This window comes from Lipotes vexillifer, unplaced genomic scaffold, assembly GCF_000442215.2.
Source record: "Lipotes vexillifer unplaced genomic scaffold, Lipotes_vexillifer_v1.1 scaffold104, whole genome shotgun sequence".
Classification (NCBI taxonomy): domain Eukaryota; kingdom Metazoa; phylum Chordata; class Mammalia; order Artiodactyla; family Lipotidae; genus Lipotes; species Lipotes vexillifer.
Genome location: NW_006789458.1, coordinates 2,781,214 through 2,805,610, shown reverse-complemented (window position 1 = coordinate 2,805,610; position 24,397 = coordinate 2,781,214). Strand labels below are relative to the sequence as shown.

General features: G+C 36.3%; 1 protein-coding gene across 1 annotated transcript in view; it reads right to left on the bottom strand.

Moving 5' to 3' along the window:
• The window catches only part of SDCCAG8 (SHH signaling and ciliogenesis regulator SDCCAG8), a 265,480-nt gene that overhangs the window by 219,028 nt on the left and 22,055 nt on the right, over positions 1–24,397 (bottom strand). The window contains 3 exon segments of the mRNA XM_007462638.1: positions 6,834–6,974; positions 11,914–12,039; positions 22,041–22,154. Coding sequence (XP_007462700.1) covers positions 6,834–6,974; positions 11,914–12,039; positions 22,041–22,154 — 381 coding nt within the window.

The following is a 24,397-nucleotide window of genomic DNA, read 5'->3' as shown; positions in this document are numbered from 1 at the left end:
TTAGTGTTAAATTTTATTTTGTTTTATTTATTTTTAAATTAAAGTATAGTTGATTTACAATATTGTATATGTTTCAGGTCCACAGCCAAGTGATTTAATTATATACATTTTTTCAGATTACATTCCATTATAGGTTATTATGACATAGTGAATATAATTCCCTGTGTTATACAGTAAATCCTTCTTGCCTATTTATTTTATGCATAGGAGTTTGCATCTGTTAATCCCATACTCCTAATTTGTCTCTCCTTCCCTCCCTCAGTAACCATGTTTGTTTTTTTATGTCTGTGAGTCTATTTCTGTTTTGTATATAGATTCATTTGTATTATTTTTTAGATTTCACATATAAATGATATCATATAGTGTTTGTATTTGTCTGTCTGACTTACTTCACTAAGTATAATATTCTCTAGGCCCATCCATGTTGCTGCAAATGCAATGTTTCATTCTTTTTATGGCAGAGTAATATTCCATTTTATATATGTATATATATATAAACATATCTTCTTAAGCCAATTGTCTGTTGATGGGCACTTGAGTTGTTTCCATGTCTTGGCTATTGTAAATAGTGCTGCTATGAACATTGGGGTGCATGTGTCTTCTGAATTATGAGGGTTCATTTTTTTCAGATAAATACCCAGGAGTGGGATTGCTGTATCATATGGTAGCTCTATTTTGAGTTTTCTAAGGAACCTCCATCCTGTTTCCCATAGTGGCTACACCAGTTTACATTCCCTCCAACAGTGTATGAGGGTTCCCTTCTCTCCATACCCTCTCCAGCATTTATTATTTGTAGACTTTTTGCCTCTCACTGTTGTGGCCTCTCCTGTTGCAGAGAACAGGCTCCAGACACACAGGCTCAGCGGCCATGGCTCACAGGCCTAGCCGCTCCGCGGCATATGGGATCTTTCCAGACTGGGGCACAAACCTGTGTCCCCTGCATCCGCAGGCGGACTCTCAACCACTGCGCCACCAGGGAAGCCCCTATTTGTAGACTTTTTGATGATGGCTATTATAACCAGTGTGAGGTGATAACTCATGGTGGTTTTGATTTGTATTTCTCTAACAATCTCTTTTCATGTGCCTGTTAGTTATCTGTATGTCTTCTTTGGGAAAATGTCTATTTAGGTCTTCTGCCCATTTTTTTATTGGGTTGTTTTTTAAATATTGAGTTATATTAGATTTTTGTATTTTTGGATATTAACCCCTTGTTGGTCACATCACTTGTAGATATTTTCTCCTTTTCTACAGGTTTTGTTGCTGGTTTCCTTTGCTGTGCAAAAGCTTTTAGGGTCCACTTGTTTATTTTTGCTTTCATTTCTTTTGCCTTGGGAGACTGATCTAAGAAAATATTGCTACAATTTATGTCAGAGAATGATTTGCCTATGTTCCCTTCTAGGCTTTCTATCATGTCATGTAAAGTTGACAGAATTTCATGATTGAATAGATGTGGGGGAGAAAAAGACATTAAAAATAACCCTGGGTTGCTGAATTGAGCAACCAGGTGAAAGCTGATGCTAAAGATTTTTCCAGACTGAGAAAAGGAGGTAAATAGAACCATTAAAATGTTCAACTAATTCAAAAGAAGGCAGAAAAAAAAGGTGAAGAAACAGTAGATGGGAAAAAAAGGACACAGCAAGATAGTGGATTTAAAACCAAGTATATAAATAATCACATTTAAAGGAAAGATATTGTCAGATTGGATAAAAAAAGCAAAACTCAACTATAAGCTGTCCACAAGAAACCCATATTAAATATGAAAATACAACTATGTTAAAAGTAAAAGGATAGGTAAAAAATACCCTGCTAACACTACTTTCAAAAGAAAGTAGGAATCAGTCAAAACACAAAAAACCATGTGCTTTTCTCTATACCAGCATTGAGGAGTTATAAAATGAAAAATTTTAAATATATATGTTGTTTATGATAATATCATAACTAGTCTAGAAATTAATTCTAAAGAAAGATGTGTAAGACCTTTACTCAGAAATTATAAAAGATTGACAAAAATTAAAGATGACCTAAATAGAGTGATACATGATTTTAATATTTCACAATATATTACTGTAAAGATATCAATTCCTCCCCCCAACCTCCCCTATACCTTAAATGTAATCTCAATCAAAACCACTTAATGGCTTTTTGAAACTTGACAAATTAATTCTAAAATGTACTTGGAAATGCAAAAGGCAAGAAACAGTCAGGACATTCTTCAGGTCAAAGAACAATGTTGGAAGACTTGGTCTACCAGATGCAGAGTTATAAGAATCAAGACAGGATAGTAGTCGCACAAAGAAGTAGTAGCACAGACACCAAGGAAATAAAACACAAAGCCCAGAAACAGACTCACACATATACACACACCTGATTTATAACAAATGTGGCAGGCGAATGATTGTCTTTTCAACAGTGGTGCTGTGATATATAAATAACCCTATGGAAGAAGTAACCCCCTACACTTCACATCAGATACAAAAATAAATTCCACATACACTGTAGTTCTAAATGTAAAAAGCAAGATTATAAAGTTTCTGAAAGATAATATAGGAGAATATCTTTATGATTTGGGGGTAGGGAAACACTTTTTATATAGGACACAAAAGGCACTACAACAATAAAGGGAAAACACTGATAAATTGGACCACATTAAAATTAAGAAATTCTAATCAAGAAAGAGAAAACGAAAACTCTCAAGAGAGTTCCAAGGCAAGCCATAAGAGTAGGAAAATATGCTTTAACAGATATAACCAACAAAGGGCTTGTATCCATAATGTATTAAGAACTTCAAAAAAACATTGCCAGATAATTCAAAACAATAAGTAGGATATTAGAACAGGCATCTCACAAAACAGCACATCAAATGGCCAATAAATATATATGAGAAGATATTCAATCACATGAGTAATCAGAGAAATGAAAATGAAAATCACAATGAGATAGCACTACAAGCCCATTAGAAAAACAGAATATCAAGTGTTGGCAAGGATACAGAGCAATGGTATCACTCATATGCTGCTGACAGAGTGTAAACTGGTAAAAACCACCTTGGAAAAGTTTGCCCTTATCTCTCAAATCGAACATATATATACACTACAACCAACAGTGCCACATCAAGGTACATACCCAACGTAAATGTGTACAATGCACACCAATAGACATATAAAAGAATGTTCATAGCAGCAATATTCACAATAGCCCCAAACTGAAAAAATATAAATGTCTTTCAACAATAAAATGGATACATAGACTGTGTTATAGTCATACAGTAGACCCATCAATGAAAATAAACAAACTTCTAACACATGCAACTACATGTATGAATCTATCAAATATAATGTTGAACAAAAAAGGCTAGACAAAAAAGAATATGTACTACGTGATTCAATTTATGTAATGTTTTAAAAGCCAGGCAGAAATCAATTCGAGTGTTTGGGGATCATGCTTAGAGATCAATTTTCACAAAAGTCAAGATAGTGATTAGCTTTAAGAGAATGAAGGGGCAGTGACTGGGAGTGGGCATGAACAGGGCTTCTGGGACATGGTAATGTTAGACATCTTACAGGTGACAATTATATGCTTGTTCATTTGAAGATATATCATTAAGCTGTACATTTTTGTTTTGCATACTTTTCTGAATTTCTGTAAAATTGTTTCATTAGAGGGCTTCCTTGGTGGTGCAGTGGTTGAGAGTCCGCCTGCTGATGCAGGGGACACGGGTTCGTGCCCCAGTCCGGGAAGATCCCACGTGCCACGGAGTGGCTGGGCCTGTGAGCTATGGCCGCTGAGCCTGCGTGTCCAGAGCCTGTGCTCCGCAATGGGAGAGGCCACAACAGTGAGAGGCCCGCGTAATGGAAAAAAAAAAAAAAAAAAAAAATTGTTTCATTAGAAAAATCAAAGGATGGTATGATCAACTAATGTACATATTACAGAATGCTGCTCCAAGGTTCAGGAAGATGAGGACTGATATGTGGAGGTTATTAATGACCTTGAAAAGAAACATTTTAGGGGAATATAGGTGGGGAGAAGCTCAAATAAAGTATGTTGAAAAGAGAATGGGAGGTGAAGAACAGAGGCGTGAGTATAGACAACTGTTTGGAAAGACGTTGGTATGAAGGGGAGCAACTGGGTGATAGTTCAAAGGAAATGTAGGATGAAGAGAATATATTTTGTGTTTGTTTGCTTTGTAGATGGGAGCTAGTAAAGCACATATTTGGCTGAAAATAACCAAGTCAGGAGGGATAAAAGATACAAGAACAAGAGGAGGTAAGTGTAAGAGTGAAATCCTTGAAAAAAGTGAGAAAGATTTGGAACATAAAGCACACAAATGCACACAGATGTGACCTTTGACACACACAGGATAAAAAAAATGAACCTATAATAGTTATAAATAGAACACTAAGAGAAGACATAAGAGGGAAAATAATTCTAATGTGGGAAAAGGAGGAATGGAAGCATGTAATCAGGGAAGGTAGAATGGGAGGGGACAATTGAACTAAGTTTGGCAGGCTGGAAACATTTCAATATGTAGAGGATAAGAAGGAAACATTTTAGGTAGGGATGATTGCATAAACCAAAGTCAATTCTTCAAAGAGAAATGGAATTGGGAAATAAGTTTATGAAGTAGCAAGCAATGAGTGGTCTGCATGCTTATAGCCAGACCTGTGAGTGTGACAGAAGAGTGAGAAGTGAGTCTGGAAATGTAGTTTGAAGCAAATTGTAGATGGCTTGGGAGATTGGTCTTAATCCTATGGGTATTAAGTAGATATTATAGTTTATTCAGCTGGAAAAAAACATATAATTTAGTCTTTCAGATTTTTTTTTAAAAAAAAGGAACTCTTTCCTAAATAGTAGAATAAAGCTTGGATTAGGGAATGAGAAAGAGCAGGGAGATTTGGGCCAGAAAGAGCCTTTAGAAAACTATAACAACACCTGTAGATGATAATGACAGCAGAACTGTGATTCCCTCTATATTCCCTAGAACATTCCATTTTTGGTGTTGTTTTTACCCAGATCAGAGGATTTAAAAGTATCATTTGATCTTAAAATAGAATTATTTTAGACTGGGAAATTAGGACATTCAAAAGCATCTGTGTATAGGGGGAGTTTAGAAAGCCACAAACATGCCCAGGGAAAATGCATGCTCAGAAAAGTCCTAAGAAGACCTGAAGCTTTCACTCAGGCTGATCTCTAGGCTCAGAGCCAGCCTAGCTGAATGGTGAAGACCAGCACAGCCAAACTGAAAAGACTTGGAGAGTTGGTTGTTCTATTTTGGGGGGGCTTTTTGGTGTTTTTCTTGTTGTTGTTTGTTTCAGCTCCTGGCAAAGAAATCTGTCAAACATCAGCTGACCATGAGCTAATGAAACAGAGACCTCAATGATCACACATGACAAGGAATAGCTTCTACAGAAATAGTTTGGAAAACTCTTAAAACAAAAGGACTACTACAGCCTTCAACAATAAAAAAGACAGCAAACCTTAAAAAAATGGGGTATCTTATTTCCAGAGTGACCACAGTATAACACTTCAATGCTCAATTTTCAACAAAAACAAAAATCACCAGGCATACAAAGAAAGAGGAAAACATGGCTCACGCAATGAAACAGAATAAATTTACCAGAACCATGCTTATGAAACTATAGACATCAGACTTACTAGATCAAAACTTTAAAACAACTGTCTTAAATATGCTCAAAATGCTAAGAGAAAACATGGACAAAGAACTAAAGGAAGTCAGGAAAACAAATTATAAAAGGAAACCAAACTAATTCTGGAGATGAAAACAACTAAAACTAAAATAAAAAATTCACTAAAGAGATTTTAGGGAAGATATGGGCAGCCAAACAAAGAATCAGTAAATCTGAAAATAGGAAAATTGAAATTATTGAGTCTGAGAAACAGAAAGAAAAAAGAATGAAGAATTACCAAATGATCCAACAATTCCATTTCTGAGTATATACCCAAATGCCTTGAAAGTAGGGCCTCAAACAGATACTTGTGCATCAATGTTCATAGCAGCCTTATTCACAATAGCCAATAGGTTGAAAACCCCCCAATTCCATTAACAAATCAATGGATAAACAAAGTATGGTATATATGTACAATGGAATATTATTCACCCTTAAAAAGAAATGAGGGGGCTTCCCTGGTGGCGCAGTGGTTGAGACTCTGCCTGCCAATGCAGGGGACATGGGTTTGGGCCCTGGTCTGGGAGGATCCCACATGCCGCGGAGCGACTGGGCCCGTGAGCCACAACTACTGAGCCTGTGCATCTGGAGCTTGTGCTCCGCAACAAGAGAGGCCACGACAGTGAGGGGCCCGCGCACTGCGATGAAGAGTGGCCCCCACTCGTTCCAACTAGAGAAAGCCCTCACGCAGAAACGAAGACCCAACACAGCCAAAAATAAATAAATAAAATTTTTAATAAAAGGAATAAAATTATGATACATGTTACAACATGGATGAAACTTGAAAACTCTATGCTAAATGAGACAAGCCAGATGAAAGGAGAAATATTATTTGATTCCACTTACGTGAAGTACCTAGAAAAGGCAAACTCAAAGACAGAAAGTAGAAGAGGTTACCAAGGGTTGCAGAGAGAAGCAAATGGGAGTTATTGTTTAATGGGTAGGGTTTTTGTCTGGCATAATGAAAAAGTTCTGGAAATGAATAGTGTTGATGTTGCACAACACTGTGAATATACTTAGTGTAAATAAATTATACACTTAAATTTTTAAATGGTTAACATAGCAAATTTTTTGTTATATATATATTTACCACAATAAAAAAGTACCAAAAAAAGTAGATGCCTAAGAGAAAAGTACCCAAATACTCACCAGATCTAGTTTCCATTTTTCAGCCTCACTAGCAGATGCAGCTTTGATAATACCTGCATTGCCACGGGAAAATGATCTCTCGGCAGCTTCATCCACCCTAGAATCTTCACCTGTTGTAATCCAAGAATTCTGTATGTTTCCCTAAAATAAAATGTGAAAGTACTTGCATTCAACCTTTAAATCAATATACATACTTTACAAATGGAATACTGATTATTATCTGTGATGAAAGGAATAAGAAAAAGAGCAGATGCTTCTAAATACAAATCAAGAATTATTTTACATTTTCAAGCTATTAGGGTCATATTCCAAACAAGTGTTACAAAGTCACATTCCTATAGGTACAGGCAATAATGTAAATGAGCAAAGAGGGCTAGATATCAGTATATTGAACAAATGAACTTATCTCTTACTTCTTTGAAGACATATACTCTTGAAACACATAAACCTCTCTTGGTTTGTTTTTCATTTTCCACATTTCATAAAGGCATGACTAATAATAATAATAATACATATGATGTTTATGTTTACTATGTGCCAGACAACGTTTTATGTCTTCCACATATATTAACACATTTAATCATTACAACAATCCTATGAGAGAAGTTTCACTGTTATCTCCATTTTATAGATGGGGAAACTGAGTCACACAGAGTAACTGCTAAAAGCTACAGAGGTAGAAAGCAGCTAATAGGTGGCAGAGCTAGGATCTGAATCCTGGCATTCTAGCTCCAAAGTCCTAAACCACTATGCTCTTCTGCCTTTTCAGAAAATTATTTCTCTTCAATAAGAAAAACAGTGCATGGTGATAAATAGAACTGACATGCAGCCTGAACGTCAAGGACTCAGAAAGTAATGGTAGGGACCATGACAGAGCAACCAAAGGAAGTAGTCACTACTCAGTTTCAGTCAGTTGCTGCCATGTGGGAATACCAACTCACATTACCAAAAAATCTTTTGATTTTTAAAAAGATGAGGCAGATATCTGGCTCTTCGACTGAAACAGTGTTAAATATTGAGTCAGTTTTTCAAACAAACAAGACATGCCTGAAGACTGAATTTGGTGAACCCACGGTCAGCTTGTGAACTTTGGCATTCTTTCAACATTCAATGAAATAAGCAGCCCAAAGAACTGGGTGATTTATGTGTGAATCAAGAACTAAAATACTTATATTAATTTATTCAACAAGTAATTATTGAACTCTTGCTAAGGGCCAAGGGACACAGTAGTATTAATAAGAGAGGACATGTCCCCAAACACAGAACTATACTGCAGTGTCATATGTTAGAATGTAGTAAACTGCATTCATCCAAAGTAGTATTCTGAGATTCTATTCCATATTCTTTGGGAAGTTCAGTTTAATGCAAACATCTGTGTAATACCTACTATGTTCAGGCACTGTGCTAAAAGCTTGGGGAGGGGGGTAAAAATGAGCAAGACCAATATTATCCTCAAGGAGTTTACAGGCTAATGAAGAAGAGGAACACCCAAGCAGATAATTTCAATTTAACAAGGCAAGTGCTAGGCCAGAGGTGTGCATGGGGGACTATGCCAGAACAGAATAGAGATACTAAGAGCAACTGGAGATTCAAGGAAAGTTTTCTGGAGAAGTTTTGACACTGGTATGATATCTGAAGGGTGAAAAAGAGTAAGCTAGATGGGAAGGGCATGCCAAGAAGAGAGAACATCATGAGAAAACTCACAGAGGCGTGAAACAGCATGGTGCCTGCCAGAGACCTGTAGGCAATTCAGCATTACTAAAGGTTGAAGCACAAGGCAATGAATGTCAGAAGATGAAGCTCTAACTGTTCACAACAGCCAAAATATGGAAACAACCTAAATGTCCATCGACAGATGAATGGATAAAGAAGATGTTGTACATATATACAATGGAATACTACTCAGCCATAAAAAAGAATGAAATAATGCCATTTGAAGCAACATGGATGCAACTAGAGACTATCATACTAAGTAAAGTAAGTCAGAAAGAGAAAGACAAATACCATATGATATCACTTATATGTGGAATCTAAAATATGGCACAAGTGAACCTATCTACAAAACAGAAACAGACTCACAGACATAGAGAACAGACTTGTGGTTACCAAGGGGGAGGAGGGAGGGAGAGGGATGGACTGAGACTCTGGGGTTGGTAGATGCAAACTATTACATTTAGAATAGATAAATAACAAGGTCCTAATGTATAGTATAGGGAACTATATTCAATATCCTGTGATAAACCATAATGAAAAAGAATATAAAAAAAGAATGTATGTGTATAACTGAGTCACTTTGTGTACAGCAGAGTTTGGCACAGCATTGTAAATCAACTATACTTCAATAAAAAAATTAAAAAACAAAAAAAAGAAGAAGCTAGAGAGTTAAATAAGGGTCTGAAAGGTAAAGCGTGCAATGTTAATAAGCTTGAACTTGATTCTGTAGGTAGGGAAAAAATCACCCAAGATGTGATTGCATTCAAAATAGTCTTGCAGAGCAATGAAGGAGGGTGGTACTAATTTCCTATGGAGAAATTGGAGACAGTATGTAGACTATAGATCACTGACTTATGATATAAAATATTGTTATTCTTTGGAAAGAAGTGCTAATCTAATTGACGCTTTGTTCTTTCACAGATAGCTTTTAAAAAACTCGAATGATATTTGACCAAGATTTCAAAAATCAAATTACATTTACATCCCTGAAGATCACTGAAAACCTTTGATTTCTTAACTGAGGGGAGGGATTGGAATGGACAGGGATGAGAAGAGACATGGAAAGAAATGGCTCAGAAATTTTCTACTTTAAAAAAAATCTCCTAGATCTTTGATTGACCACACATGCCAAAATTTCTAATAAAAAGCATATTTTAATATAATTTTTTGAACTCTCAAGAAAAGCCCCTTAAGAAGGAAAAATGATGAAAAATGAAGATGGAAATGAAGTACTCTTTGAATGGTTCTAGTTTTTTAGAAATAATCTGCTTGCTTCTTGAACTGCTAGGTCATAAACTAGGCTCAAAGCTCAAAGTCATGTAGGCTGCTATCCAAGTCCCAGTCCATGGCAAATGAAGATGGTTTGGTTCAATATTGACAAGCTATTCCTAATCTAGGCAGAAAGGCAGTATAATTTGAGGCCAGGTAGATGGATTTGTGGAGTCAGATAGTCCTTTGTTTGAGTCCCAGCTTTGTGACATTAGACCAGTTGCTTTGGTTACTTAACTGCTGTGTACCTTAATTTAATCACCTGAAAATAGACATAACAACACCTGCCTTGTGTGGCTATCATAAAATTGAAATAATATAATGTAAAGAAAGTACTTGATACAGTACCTGGCATATCAGCCATGTAGTCATCAATAAATACGAATTATTACTATATAACTATTTCAATTGTTTTTCCAAAGAAAGCATTAAGAAACTTTGAAAATATATATTCAAATCTGCCAACAGCTTTGGCAAGATTTACCCTCAACATGGTAATAGGCTCATTAAAAAGAGTGCAGAAAAAAAAGAAGATAATATCTCTTGATCTGTTTATATTCAAGATATTCTAAATAGTTTCATTTACCTCAAAACTCAATACAACACCATGCATGGGCTGCTGAAATGCCTCAATTCACCTACACAAGTAAAAACTGGGGACAACAATTCTGTAATAACAAAATAACACAGGAGACTAACATTAAAATAGATAACAAGGTCACCTGACACATCTGCAACAACCGTTTCAATATTAACACTATGTTTTAGCTCATGTGAATGTTTAAACAAAAACCTCTCTACAACTTTATCCTTTCTATAGTCTGTATATCTGTAGTTTTCTTTAGCAAGTTTCCTTTGTTCACATGGCAAAGCATGTGAGCGTTTACCATCATTTCCTTCCCCTTTTGCATTACTCACTTCTCTTGCCCTCTGATTCACTTGTCTGCCTAATTTCCTTTCTTATTTCACTTCCCCATCTTCCACTTCTTTCCATTGTATAAATATTGAAGACTATGAATAACTGAGTCACTGCTGCATATTTGGAGGAAAAGCAAAAGAATATACTTATTTTAAAAATGAACTTACTTCTAAGTACTTTCTATATGGCTATATCATTTTCAAATTGACACCAAAATAATAAGAAACTAAGATGAAATTTTTAAGTACTAATATAATAATATAAGCTGTGATTAACTACATCCCATAGCAAAAGAGTAAAAAACATAAAGAGATAATGAGATAATATCTCATAAAGAGATATTAAACTTAAACATTATTTAAATATAATCATAAAAATTTCATGTCACAGAATTATAGAGATCATCTAATTCTCTGTTCCTCAAAATGTGGTCCACTGATACTAGACTCACTCTGGCAACTTGCTAATAATGCATATTTTTAACTCAAAGACTTAGCCCAGACCAACTGAATCAGACTCTCAGGGAATGAAGCCCAGGATCTGCACTGTCAGCAAATATCCCAAGTGACTGTCATTCACATTAAATATTAAGAACTGCTAATATTGGTGAATTTCTCAAATGCCAATAAATAAACAGAGGACTCATGAGGTTTCATGCTTGAAAGTCCCATAAAATTACTTGTTCAACACCCAGCTTGTTAGGAACAATGGGAAGATTAACATTTTGAATCTTGGACCCTCAGGTCAGTGTTCTTCCTGCTATACCATGCTAACTAGACTTATTGGAATTCAAAGTTCAAAGAAAATTTAGAGAAATACAACAGAAATCTAAGCTACAGTTCTGAATAGTTGCTGGATTTAACCAAGTCCTTCCTATATTACATACTTCCTGCTTTCAGACCTGCTCTTTCCATATGGAACAAACATAAATGGTATGCTCGGAAAGGAAACCGGAGTGGATATTAGGCATCACTACATCATTTCATTTGAGGATTCATTCCACCAATAAATTAAAATAGTGAATTTTAATTTTTGAGGCCCCAAGTGAATATCAGCATAGCACTTCTGCCAAACTGCCAGAAAAAAAATCTAAGCAGTTAAGAAGGCAGGGGGAAAGGGTAGGTAGGAGGCAACATTCAAACTATGTATTTTAGTTTAATCGTTTAAATAAATGCTCACAGATGCATCCAGAAGTGTTTCTTCCCTCATTGCTTCCTCTTGCCTTTGAGATTTCAGCTCTTGTTGGAGCCTTTCATTTTCAAGCACAATTACTTGTACCCTATTTTTCATTCCAGAGAGTTCCTCCTATAAAAAAACAGAAACAAATACCAAATACATTAAGCATTTTTTCTTTTATTTTAAGAAATGCCACTTGTGGACTGCATACATTAAGCAATTTTAAGTAGTGCTTTTTTTTTGTTGACTACTAGATGATCCAATATGATATAAAGCATGCAAGACTGATGCTGTCTATCCCTTTTCAAAAATATTATAATTACATCTAGACAAGGAAAGAAACTCAAGCATTAGCTAACAAAGAGAAGGCTGGAGGAAGATAGTAGAGGACCTGCTAATGGCCATATCACAGGACTGTGTGGTTTCTGACAATTTTTTGCAGGCTTACAGAGATGCTTTAATTAAAAGGTTTATCTAAAAGACTTTTAAGAATGAGGTAGACTGCTGAAAAATAAGGTAAGATATATTATTATTCTTGCTCAAATGCCAATAACTTGTTGAAAATTGACAGAGGACTACATAGATAATAAAGGACACTGAGATAGAAAGGCAAGGAAAGTTACAATGAATATCTATGAACTGCTAGCCAGATGGAAGGAAATTATGAGTGAAATAGTTTGGTGGAGAGTTCTTAAAGAGTGTTTCCTTGGCCGTGCAGGGCATAATATAAAGAATTACCAGTATATAGCAATTAGAAAAGCTATCAAGTTGCATCTCACCCTGAAAAAATATTGACATATTGATGGTACAATACTTAACTTAATCTTCATTACCAGTATAATTCTACAATCATTTTTTATTATACTGGTTGTGCAAAAGACTATTGCACAATATATGAAAATTCCATTCAATTATTTTATTCAGAAAAAAAATCAAAGCTGTAATTGAAAACTGTAATTAAACAAACATTGCATACTTCCAGTTGTTGGTCTGACATATAAGCAGCTTGGAAAGACATCACTCCCATCTTCCCAATAAGAAAAAAAGCTGAACAAACTGAAAAATCAACAACTCTTGCAACATACCAGAGCAGAAACTTCTGGGGGGACCAGTGCCAGGGTAGAAAAATATATCAATAAAATAACTGATGAAATGCTGGAAGCTTAGTGTAGACCAGTTTGAGTTAAAAACTCCAGGAGGACCCAGTCTCTGGGGGGAAGGTGTCTCCTACACTTTTATATGACACTACCAGGTTCTTACAGCAAAGACTAGAGAAAACCCCCCTCCTGCTTCCTCCAGTAAGAGAAGAAAAGTAACCAAAGAACATTCTGTTCTTTTTAACCAGGCCTGCCTCAAGAGAAACTATCTTACCAGAGCCTAAAAAACATTTTTTTTTCAGAACCTAAGTGACCTGGGGGAAGGGAAAATAACCAACTCCAGCTTCCTAGCCTTGTCATCTCACTTAAGCAGAGGGGGAGACTGAGAAACACTTGTGAAGGACATAGTCAAGGGGCACAGGGTCACTACAAGACTGAGACCTAATCATAGGACTACAAAATGCTCCCCATACTCCCATACCCTACTACAACATCAAAAGGGCTCTTATATCATAACAAGGGAATACACTAAAATAACTGCACATTTCAGAATGTATTTAAGAAGAATTCTCAAGGGAAGCCCAAAGACAACAGCGGAGACAAAAACCAGGACACTAGAGGAAATTTTAGCCTCTAACACCTATACTAACAGCAAACAGTAAACACAGTCTAACTCCTACAACAAACAAAAAGCCTCACACTAAATGCATACTTCCCTCAGTTCCTTTTACTCAGTACATCATGTCCAGCATTCAACAAAAAATTAAAAGGCATACTAAAAGACTTAAAACACAGAAGCAAGAGGCTAAGCAAGCATAGAACCAGTCTTGGATATAGCAGAGATGTTGGAATTATCAGATGGAGAGTTTAAAATAATTATGATTAACATGCTAAAGGGTCAAATGGAAAAAGTTGTCTACATGCAAGAACAGATGGGTAATGGAAACTAAGAAAAAATCAAAATGCTGGAAATCAAAAACACTGTAGTAGAAATGAAGATTGCCTTTGATGGGCTCATTAATAGACTGGACACAACCTTTTTTTTTCCCCCCTATTTTTTTGGTCATGCCACATGGCATGAAGGATCTTAGTTCCCCAACCAGGGATTGAACTTGCACCCCCTGCAGTGGAAGCATGGAGTCTTAATCACTGGACCACCAGGGAAGTCCCTAGACTGGACACAACCAAGGAAAGAATCAGTGAGTTTGAAGAACTGTCAACAGAAACTTCTCAAACTGAAGTGCAAAGAAGAAAAAGAATGAAAAAGACAGAAGAGAATATCCAAGAACTGTGGAACAATAAAAAAAGGAAAAGAAATATGTGAAGCAATAATTACTGAGAATTTCCCAAAATTAATTATAAGCACCAAACTACAGATCCAAGAAGCTCAGAGAACACTGAGCAAGATAAAACTAAAAAATCCACACCCAGGAATAGCATATTCAAACTGCAGAAAATCAAAGACAAAGAGAAATTCTTTAAAGAAGTCAGAGAAAAAAACACCCTTACCTATCAAGAAGCAATGATGAGAATTATATCAGCTACTCTTCAGAAACTACACAAGCATGGATAGAGTGCAATGGAATATTTAAAGTTTTGAAAGATAAAAACCCCACCAACCTAGAATTCTGTATTCAGAGATACCAACCTTCAAAAGTGAGGGAAAAATAAAGACTTTCTCAGATAACCAAAAATTAGGAAATTTGTCTCTGGTAGACCTGCCTTGCAAGAAATGTTACAAGAAGTTCTTCAGAAAGTAGGCAATTTATTTAGGTTATAAACTCAGATCTACATAAAGAAAGAAAGAGCATTCGAGAAGGCATATATGGAGATAAAGTAAAATCTTTTATTTTTCTTAATGTTAATTGATCTAACAGGTAACAGTTTGTTCAGTATCATATTAGCAATAGTGTATGTAGTGATCATAGCTTATGGATAATTGAAATGAATGACAGCAATGCATAAGGGTCAGGAGGGAGGAACTGGGAACCCTGTTATAAGGAACTTTCCCAACCCCTGAAGTGCTCATTGAAAATAGACTTAGATTAGTGGTATATGTAACTGCAAACTCAAGGACAACCACTTATAAAAGTTAAAAAAAAGAAGTTCAATCGATATGCTAAGAGAGGAGAAAAATGCAATCATTTAACATGGTCACTCAAAACCAGAGATGGCAGAAAAAACAAGTGGAGGACAGAAAAAAGAAATAAAGAACAGGGCAATGAATAGAAAACAGTAACAAATATAGTAGGTATGATAGATATCCAACTATAACAATAATCACATGAAACATCCATGATCTGACTATACCAATGAAAAGGCAGACTGTCAGAAAAAATAAGACCCAAGTACATGTTGTCTACAAGATGCCTACTTTATTTTATTTATTTTTTATTTATTTATTTATTTATTTATTTATGGCTGTGTTGGGTCTTCATTTCTGTGCATGGGCTTTCTCTAGTTGTGGCAAGTGGGGGTCACTCTTCATCGCGGTGCGCAGGCCTCTCACTATCGCGGCCTCTGTTGTTGCGGAGCACAGGCTCCAGACGCGCAGGCTCAGTAATTGTGGCTCACGGGCCCAGTTGCTCCATGGCACGCGGGATCCTCCCAGACCAGGGCTCGAACCCGTGTCGTCTGCATTGGCAGGCAGACTCTCAACCACTGCGCCACCAGGGAAGCCCAAGATGCCTACTTTAAATCTAAAGACACAGATACTTTAAAAGTAAAGGGATGGAGGAAGACATACTACGCTAACATAAATCAAAAGAAAGCTGGAGTAGCTGTATTAATTTCAGACAAAGCAGACTTCATACTAAGGAAAAAAATATCAGGGATAATAAAGAGGCATGACATATTGATAAACAGGTCAATTTTCCAAGAAGTCATAATAATCCTAACGTGTGTGTGCCTAACAACAGAGCATCAAAATACATAAGGCAAAAACTGATAGAACTGTAAGGAGAAACAGATGTACCTACTATTTCAGTTGGAGATTTCAATATCCCTCTATCAGTAATTGACAGATCTGGCAGACTGGCAAAATATCAGTATGGACATAGTTGAACTGAACGGCACCATTAATCAACTGGATCCAATTGACATTTATATACTACTTCATCCAACAACAACAAAATACACATTCTTCTCAAGCTAACACAGAACATTCACCAAGACATACCATATTCTGTGGCCTAAAACCATATGTTAACAAATTAAAAAGAATAGAAATCACAAAAAGTATGTTATCAGACCATAATGGAATTAAACTAGAAATCAATAACAGAAAGACAACTGGAACACTCCTAATATTTGTGGTGGTTAAACAACACTCTTCTAAATATATACGGGTCAAGAACAAAATCTCAAGAAATAAACTGAAAATATTTTGAACTTAACAAAAATGAAAATACAAATCAAAATTTGTGAGATGCAACTAAATCAGGGAAAAATATTAGAAAAGAATAAAGATTTCAAATCAATACTCTCAGGACACTAAAACGAACAAACAAACAACAAAAAAAAAAACCCGAATTAAATCCACAGTAAGCAGAAGAAAAGATTAAAAAAATTAGGGTAAAAATAAATGAAATTAAAAACAGGAAATCAACAGAGAAAAGCAACAAAGCCAAAAGCTTGGTCATTGAAATGATCAATGAAATTGATTAGACTCTAGCCAGGCTAACTAAGAAAAAAAGAGAGAAGACACAGATTACTAATATCAGAAACAATACCACTACAGATCCTATGGACATTAAAAGGATAATAAAGGAATATTATGAACAACTATATATCCATAATTTGATAACCTGGAGAAAATGAACCAACCCACTGAAAGGCACAATCTACCAAAACTCACAAAAGGAGAAACAGTTAATCTGAATAGGCCTACATCTATTAAAGAAATTGAATAAATAATTAATAATCTTTCAAAACAGAAAGCACCAGGCCCAACACTGGTTCACTGGTGAATTCTGTTAAACATTTAAGGAACAAATGAGACCAATTCTGTAAAATATCTTCTATAAAATACCAGAGGAAATACTTCCTAACTTATTCTATGAAGTCAGCATTACCCTACTACCCAAACCGGGTGAAGACACTATAGGAATGAAATACTACAGACCAAAATATCTCATGAATACAGATGCAAAAATCCTCATCAAAATATTAGTGAATCAAATCCCACAATGTATAAAAAGAATTATACAACAGGACCAAATGGAATTTAATCTACCTATGCAAGTCTGGCTCAATATTTCAAAATCAAATAACATAATTCAACAAGCTAGAAAAAAAAATCATAGGATCATATCAATAGATGCAAAAAAGGCAAGTAACAAAATCCAGGAGCCATTCAAGGTAAAAACCTCAGTGAACTAGGAATAAAGGAAATACATCTTCAGTTTAATAAAGAACATCTACAAATAACCCATAGCTAACATTGTATTTCACGGTGAGACAATAGATGGCTTCCTACTAAGATCAAGAATAAGACAGTGATATCACCTCTCATCATTCCTATTCAACATCATATTAGAAGTCCTAGCTAATACAATAAGGCAAGAAAAGAAAAGAAAAGCTATACAAGAAGAAATTTTTTTAAAAGACAGCTGTATTTTTCACAGATGACATTATTGTCTATGAAGAAAATCTCAAAGAATCAAAAAAACTGCAAAAATAAGTGATTATAGCAAGGTTGCAGATTACAACGTTAATATACAAAAGTCAATTGTTTTCTTACATATTAGTAATGAGTAATTGGTATTTGAAATTAAAAACACAATACCATTTACATTAACAATGAAAAAAATGAAATACTCAGGTATAAACGACACAAAATATGTATAAGATCTACAAGAATAAAACTGCAAAACTCTGATGAAGACATCAAGGAATATCTAAATAAATGGAGAGATATTCCATGTACATGAATAGGAAGATTCAATATTGTCAAAATATCACCTCCTCCTAACTTGATAGATTTCAAAACAATCTCAATCAAAATTCCAGCATGTTACTTTGTAGATATTTACAAATTGATTTTAGAGTTTATATAAAGAGGCAAAAGACCCAGAACAGCCAACACGATATTGAAGGAAAAGAACGAAATTGGAAGATTGACACTACTAGACCTCAAGACTTACTATAAAGCTCCAATAATCAAGACAGTGTGGGACTTCCCTGGTGGCGCAGTGGTTAAGAATCCACCTGCCAATGAAGGCGACACGGGTTCGACCCCTGGCCCAGGAAGATGCCACATGCCACGGAGCAACTAAGCCAGTGCGCCACAACTACTCAGCCTGCACTCTAGAGCTTGAAGGCCACAACTACTGAGCCTGCGTGCTACAACTACTGAAGCCCGCATGCCTAGAGCCCGTGCTCTGCAACAAGAGAAGCCACTGCAATGAGAAGCCCGTGCACCTCAATGAAGAGTAGCCCCTGCTTGCTGCAACTAGAGAAAGCCCATGTGCAGCAAAGAAGATCCAATGCAGCCAAAAATAAATAAATGAAAAATAAATAAATAAATTAAAAAGTATGGTATTTGTGAAAGAACTGACCAATAGATCAATGTAGCAGAATGGTGAGCCCAGAAATAGACTTACACAAGTACAGTTAACTGATCTTTAACATGGAATAAGGGTAATTCAATGTAGATAGTCTTTTCAAAAAATGATGCTGAAACAGATGGATATCTACATGGAAAAAAAAATTTAAATAAATCTAGACACAGATCTTATACCTTCACAAATATTAACTCAAAATGGAGCATAGATCTAAATGTAAAACACAAAATAATCAAACAGCTAGAAGAAGAATAAGAGAAAATATTAGTGATCTTGGGTTTCGTGATATTTTTAGATATAACACCAAAAGCACAATTCCATGGAAAAAAACTGATAAGTTGAACTTGATTAAAATTAAAAACTTCTGCTCTATGACGCTGTTAAGAAAATCAAAAGACAAGCCAAAATTGAGAGAAAAGAATTGCAAAAGACATATGTGATAAATGACTGGTACCCAAAGTACCTAAAGAACTTTTGAAACTCAACAATAAGAAAATGAACAACCCAATTAAAAACATGGGCAAAAGACCTGAATAGATAACCTCATCAAAGAAAGTATATAAATGGAAAATAAGCATATAAAAAAATATTCAACACTGTATGTCATCAGGGAATTGAAATTAAAACAACAAGATACCATCACATATCTTTAACACACTAGAAACCAAAACACTGACAACACCAAATCCTGGCAATGATGTGGAACATCAGGAACTCTTATTCTTTGCTGGCAGGAAAACAAAACGGCACAGTCACTGTGGAAGACAGTGTGGCAGTTTCTTACAAGACTAAACATACTTTTACCAGGCAATCCAGCAATTGTGCTTTGTGGTATTTACCCAAATGAGTAAAAACTTTATGTCCACACAAAACCTCTACACAAATGTTTACAGTAGCTTTATTCATAGTTGCCAAAACTTTGAAGCAACCGAGATTTCCTTCAATGGGTGAATGGATAAACAAGCTATGTTATATCCATACAATGGAATATTACTCAGTGATAAAAAGAAATGAGCTATCAAGCCATGAAAAGACATGAAGGAAACTTAAATGTATATTATGAACTCAATGAAGCCAATCTGAAAAGGCTACAAAACTGTATGATTCCAACTATATGACATTCTGGAAAAGGCAAAACTCTGGAGACAGTAAAAAAATCAGTGGTTGCCAGGGGTTTAGCAGGTAGGAAGGGATAAATAAGCAGAGTGCAGATGATATTTAAGGTAGTGAAATTATTCTGTATGCTACTGTAATGGCGGGTATACAACATTATACGTTTTTAAAAACTTATAGAATATAAAACACAAAGAGTGAACACTAATGTAAACTGAGGAATTTAGTAAATAATAATGTAATAATATTGGCTCATCAATTGTAACAAACAATTGTACTACACTGATGCATGATGTAAATAACAGGGGAAACTGCTGGGGAGCTATAAAGTACATGAGAGTACATGGGAACTCTATGTACTTTCCATTCAATTTTTTTGTAAACCTAAAACTGATCTAAAAAATAAAGTCTATGAATTAATCAAACTAATAAGATTTCTAGGCCCTTAAACATTACTTTCATTATCTTACTCACTTGTTAAAATGTATCATATTTATACTGTCTGACTTTCAAGGATTTTGTAATCTTCCATTTTATCAGTTCAGCATTATTTTAATTATTTCTAAGAGATATCCTCCATTGTAAGAATTTAGAATAGATGCCTCATGTCCCCCATAAATGAATCATATTCATCCTGAATATATTGTTTCATTGTTGCTGTTTTTTCTTTGAAATTCATTCATCTCCCTTCTGCTGATCTAATGATCCTACACCTTAAGATTATTCTCTCCCATAAAAACATCCCCAAAGACACTAGCTTTTAGTAACCTTCTTCTCTCATTATAATTATAGTTTATACCACAGAATAAATGGCTACACTATATCTTCTACAGGGCTGCTGTGGTCCTCATAGGTAACAGTGCTCTCAACTAGATGGTAAGTTTATTATGATGTATATTGCAGAGTGGCAGAATCTGCCATGCCCTAATATGTCACTTTGGAAGAATTATCTTGAGCTAAGGGCACGTGAAAAACAGCAGGTACAAGAAGAGTGCTCTGACCTCCCCTTTTCCTCCTGAGAGCAGGAATAAAACTCTCATGTGAAAGTTGCTCTCCCTACACCAGGAAGAAAAAAACATTCTTATCACCAGAGACAAAAGCAGAGGCTGAGAGAAATCTGTACAAACAGACCTTGTTAAAAGAACTCATCTTCTTTACCTCCCCACATATTTTAGTTACACTTCCACAGCTGCCTCTCTTTGTTCAACCAAGTATAAAAACATTTAGGTTTCACCACTTCTTTGGGTCTTCACTTCCTTATGAAGGCTCCCATGTCACGTAAATCCTGCATTAAATAAATGCGTATCCTTTCATCCTGTTAATCTGCCTTATGTCAATTTAATTTTAAGGCCCAACCAAAGACACTACGAGGGCAGAGCTAAACTTTTATTTCCCCTACAATATCTCTTAAGTTTTACCCACAGCATTTTAGGAATTAACAGAAGCTTATTAATGGACTGAGTCCTAGGATATTATTTCAGCTTTTCTGGTAATCCAAGAATACTTGTGTAATAATGATTGTATCCTCAAGAACAAAGAGAAAATGACATGCTAAGATCAGGAAACCCCCTTGAAAACTCAAGACATTAAATGTTTAAAGGTTTCTAAAGTTACCTATCAGACTTACACCTTGGAATAGTAGCTAAACGTTGAAAATATAATACATATAATACTGAAAAAAAGATATCAGTAACTCCTATAAAAATATCACATGATCTGATGCATTGATGATATTAAAAAAAACCAAAAAACTAAAACACTAACAATTTGGGAAGGCAGAAAGGCCCCAATGGCATTAATGACATCACTAAAATTCATACAGTCATGCAATATGTAACATCTAGTGTTACATGCCATAGGTGACACATCTGGTTTCTTGATCATAAGTATCAGTACCCCCATGAGCTATCCGTATTCAAAGTCAAGGTAGGAACCTTTACACTGACATGGGGTAGATTTAATCTACTGCTTAGAATCCCTACTTGCTGCACAACAATTTCAATAGGTTGATAAGTGTGGGAGAATGATTGGTATTACTATTCCAAAGCATTTGCCATAAGCTGGGCTAAAGTAAACAGGGTGGAAAGGAAAAATTCTGAAACATGAGAGAATATTATCAAAATATTAGACATAGTTATAGACTACTGGGAATTTAAGTATTTAGAAATGGCATAGTCAGGAGTATCGTTCCCAAGCCTGAGAAGCTCCGATTACACATCAGTCTTTTCAATTATATAAAGATGGCAACTGTCAATGTACTGCTATAAACATGACTAATAATAGCAAATTTTCACACAAGGCATTATTAATATCAACTTTAATTTAGGTTGGCTTAAATTTTTAATGAGAAACTTACCTTACAGAACTTGACTTCTGCCTCTAAATGATGAATGTATTGAGACTGGTCACTGATGATGGGAACAAAATTGTGTAGAGCAGGCATATCGGTTTCCTCATTTTCTGATGATTTCTAAGGCAAAAATCAAAACAAATGAAGCATGTTTGGATTTAGCAAATAATCAGTTAATACCATCTCCATACTCAATTTAGCACTGATGTCATATAAACATAGTATAAACATAGACTAGGGAGATTGCTTCAAGATGGCAGAGTAGAAGGACGTGTGCTTACTCCCTCTTGCAAGAGCACAGGAATCACAACTAACTGCTGAAAAATCATCAACAGGAAGACACTGGAACTCACCAAAAAAGATACTCCACATCCAAAGACAAAGGAGAAGCTGCAGTGAGACAGTAGGAGGGGCACAATCACAGTAATACCAAATCCCATGACTGTGGGGTGGGTGACTCACAAACGGGAGAACAATTATATCACAGAAGTCCATCAACTGGAGTGAAGGTTCTGAGCCCCACATCAGGCTTCCCAACCTGGGGTTCCAGCAATGGGAGGAGGAATTCCCAGAGATCCAGACTTTCTAGGCTAGTGGGATTTGACTGCAGGACTTCAACAGGACTGGGGGAAACAGAGAATACACTCTTGGAGGGCACACACAAAGTAGTGTGTGCATTGGGACCCAGGGGGAAGGAGCAGTGACCCCACAGGAGACAGGACCAGACCTACCTCCTAGTGTTGGAGGGTCTCCTGCAGAGGCGGGGGTTGGCTGTGGCTCACTGAAGGGACAAGGACACTGGCAGCAGAAGTTCTGGGAAGTACTCCTTGGCATGAGCCCTCCCGGAGTCTGCCATTAGCCCCACCAAAGAGCCTGTAGCCCCCACTGCTGGGTCGCCTCAGGCCAAATAACCAACAGGGAGGGAACTCAGCCCCACCCATCAGCAGACAAGCGGATTAAAGTTTTACTGAGCTTTGCCCTCCAGAGCAACACCCAGTTCCACCCACCACCAGTCCCTCCCATCAGGAAGCCTGCACAAGCCTCTTAGATAGACTCATCCACCAGAGGGCAGACAGCAGAAGCAAGAAGAACTACAATCCTGCAGCCTGTGGAATGAAAACCACATTCACAGATAGACAAAATGAAAAGGCAGAGGACTATGTACCAGATGAAGGAACAAGATAAAACCTCAGAAAAACAACTAAATGAAGTGGAAATAGGCAACCTTCCAGAAAAAGAATTCAGAATAATCATAGTGAAGGTGATCCAGGACCTCGGAAAAAGAATGGAGGCAAAGATCGAGAAGATGGAAGAAATGTTTAATAAAGACCTAGAAGAATTAAAGAACAAACAAACAGAGATGAACAATACAATAACTGAAATGAATAACACACTAGAAGGAATCAATAGAAGGATAACTGAGACAGAAGAACAGATAAGTGACCTGGAAGACAATGATGGAATTCACTGCCGTTGAACAGAAAAAACAAAAAAGAATAAAAAGAAATGAAGACAGCCTAAGAGACCCCTGGGACAACATTAAATGCACCAACATTCGCATTATAGGGGTTCCAGAGGAGAAGAGAGAGAGAAAGGACCCAAGAAAATATATGAAGAGATTATAGTGGAAAACATCCCTAACATGGAAAAGGAAACACCCAGGCCCTGCAAGCGCAGAGAGTCCCAGGCAGGATAAACCAAAGGAGAAACACACTGAGACACACAGTAATCAAACTGACAAAAATTAAAGACAAAGAAAAATTATTAAAAGCAAAAAGGGAAAAACAACAAATAACATACAAGGGGAGCTTCCCTGGTGGCACAGTGGTTAAGAATCTGCCTGCCAATTCAGGGGACATGGGTTCAAGCCCTGGTCTGGGCAGATGCAACATGCTGTGGAGCAGCTAAGCCCATGTGCCACAACTACTGAGCCTGCACTCTAGAGCCCTCAAGCCACAACTACTGAGCCCTCATGCTACAACTACTGAAGCCCACATGCCTAGAGCCTGTGCTCTGCAAGAAGAGAAGCCACCACAAGGAGAAGCCCACACACAATGAAGAGTAGCCCCCGCAGACTGCAACTAGAGAAAGCCCGCATGCAGCAATGAAGACCCAATGAAGCCAAAAAAAAAAAACAAAAGAAAAAAAAACATACAAGGGAACTCCCATAAGGTTAACAGCTGATTTCTCAACAGAAACTCTACAAGACGGAAAGGAGTGGCAAGATATACATAAAGTGATTAAAGGGAAGAAACTACAACCAAGATTACTCTACGTGGCAAGAATCTCACTCAGATTCGACAGAGAAATCAAAAGCTTTACAGACAAGCAGAAGCTAAGAGAATTCAGCACCACCAGATCAG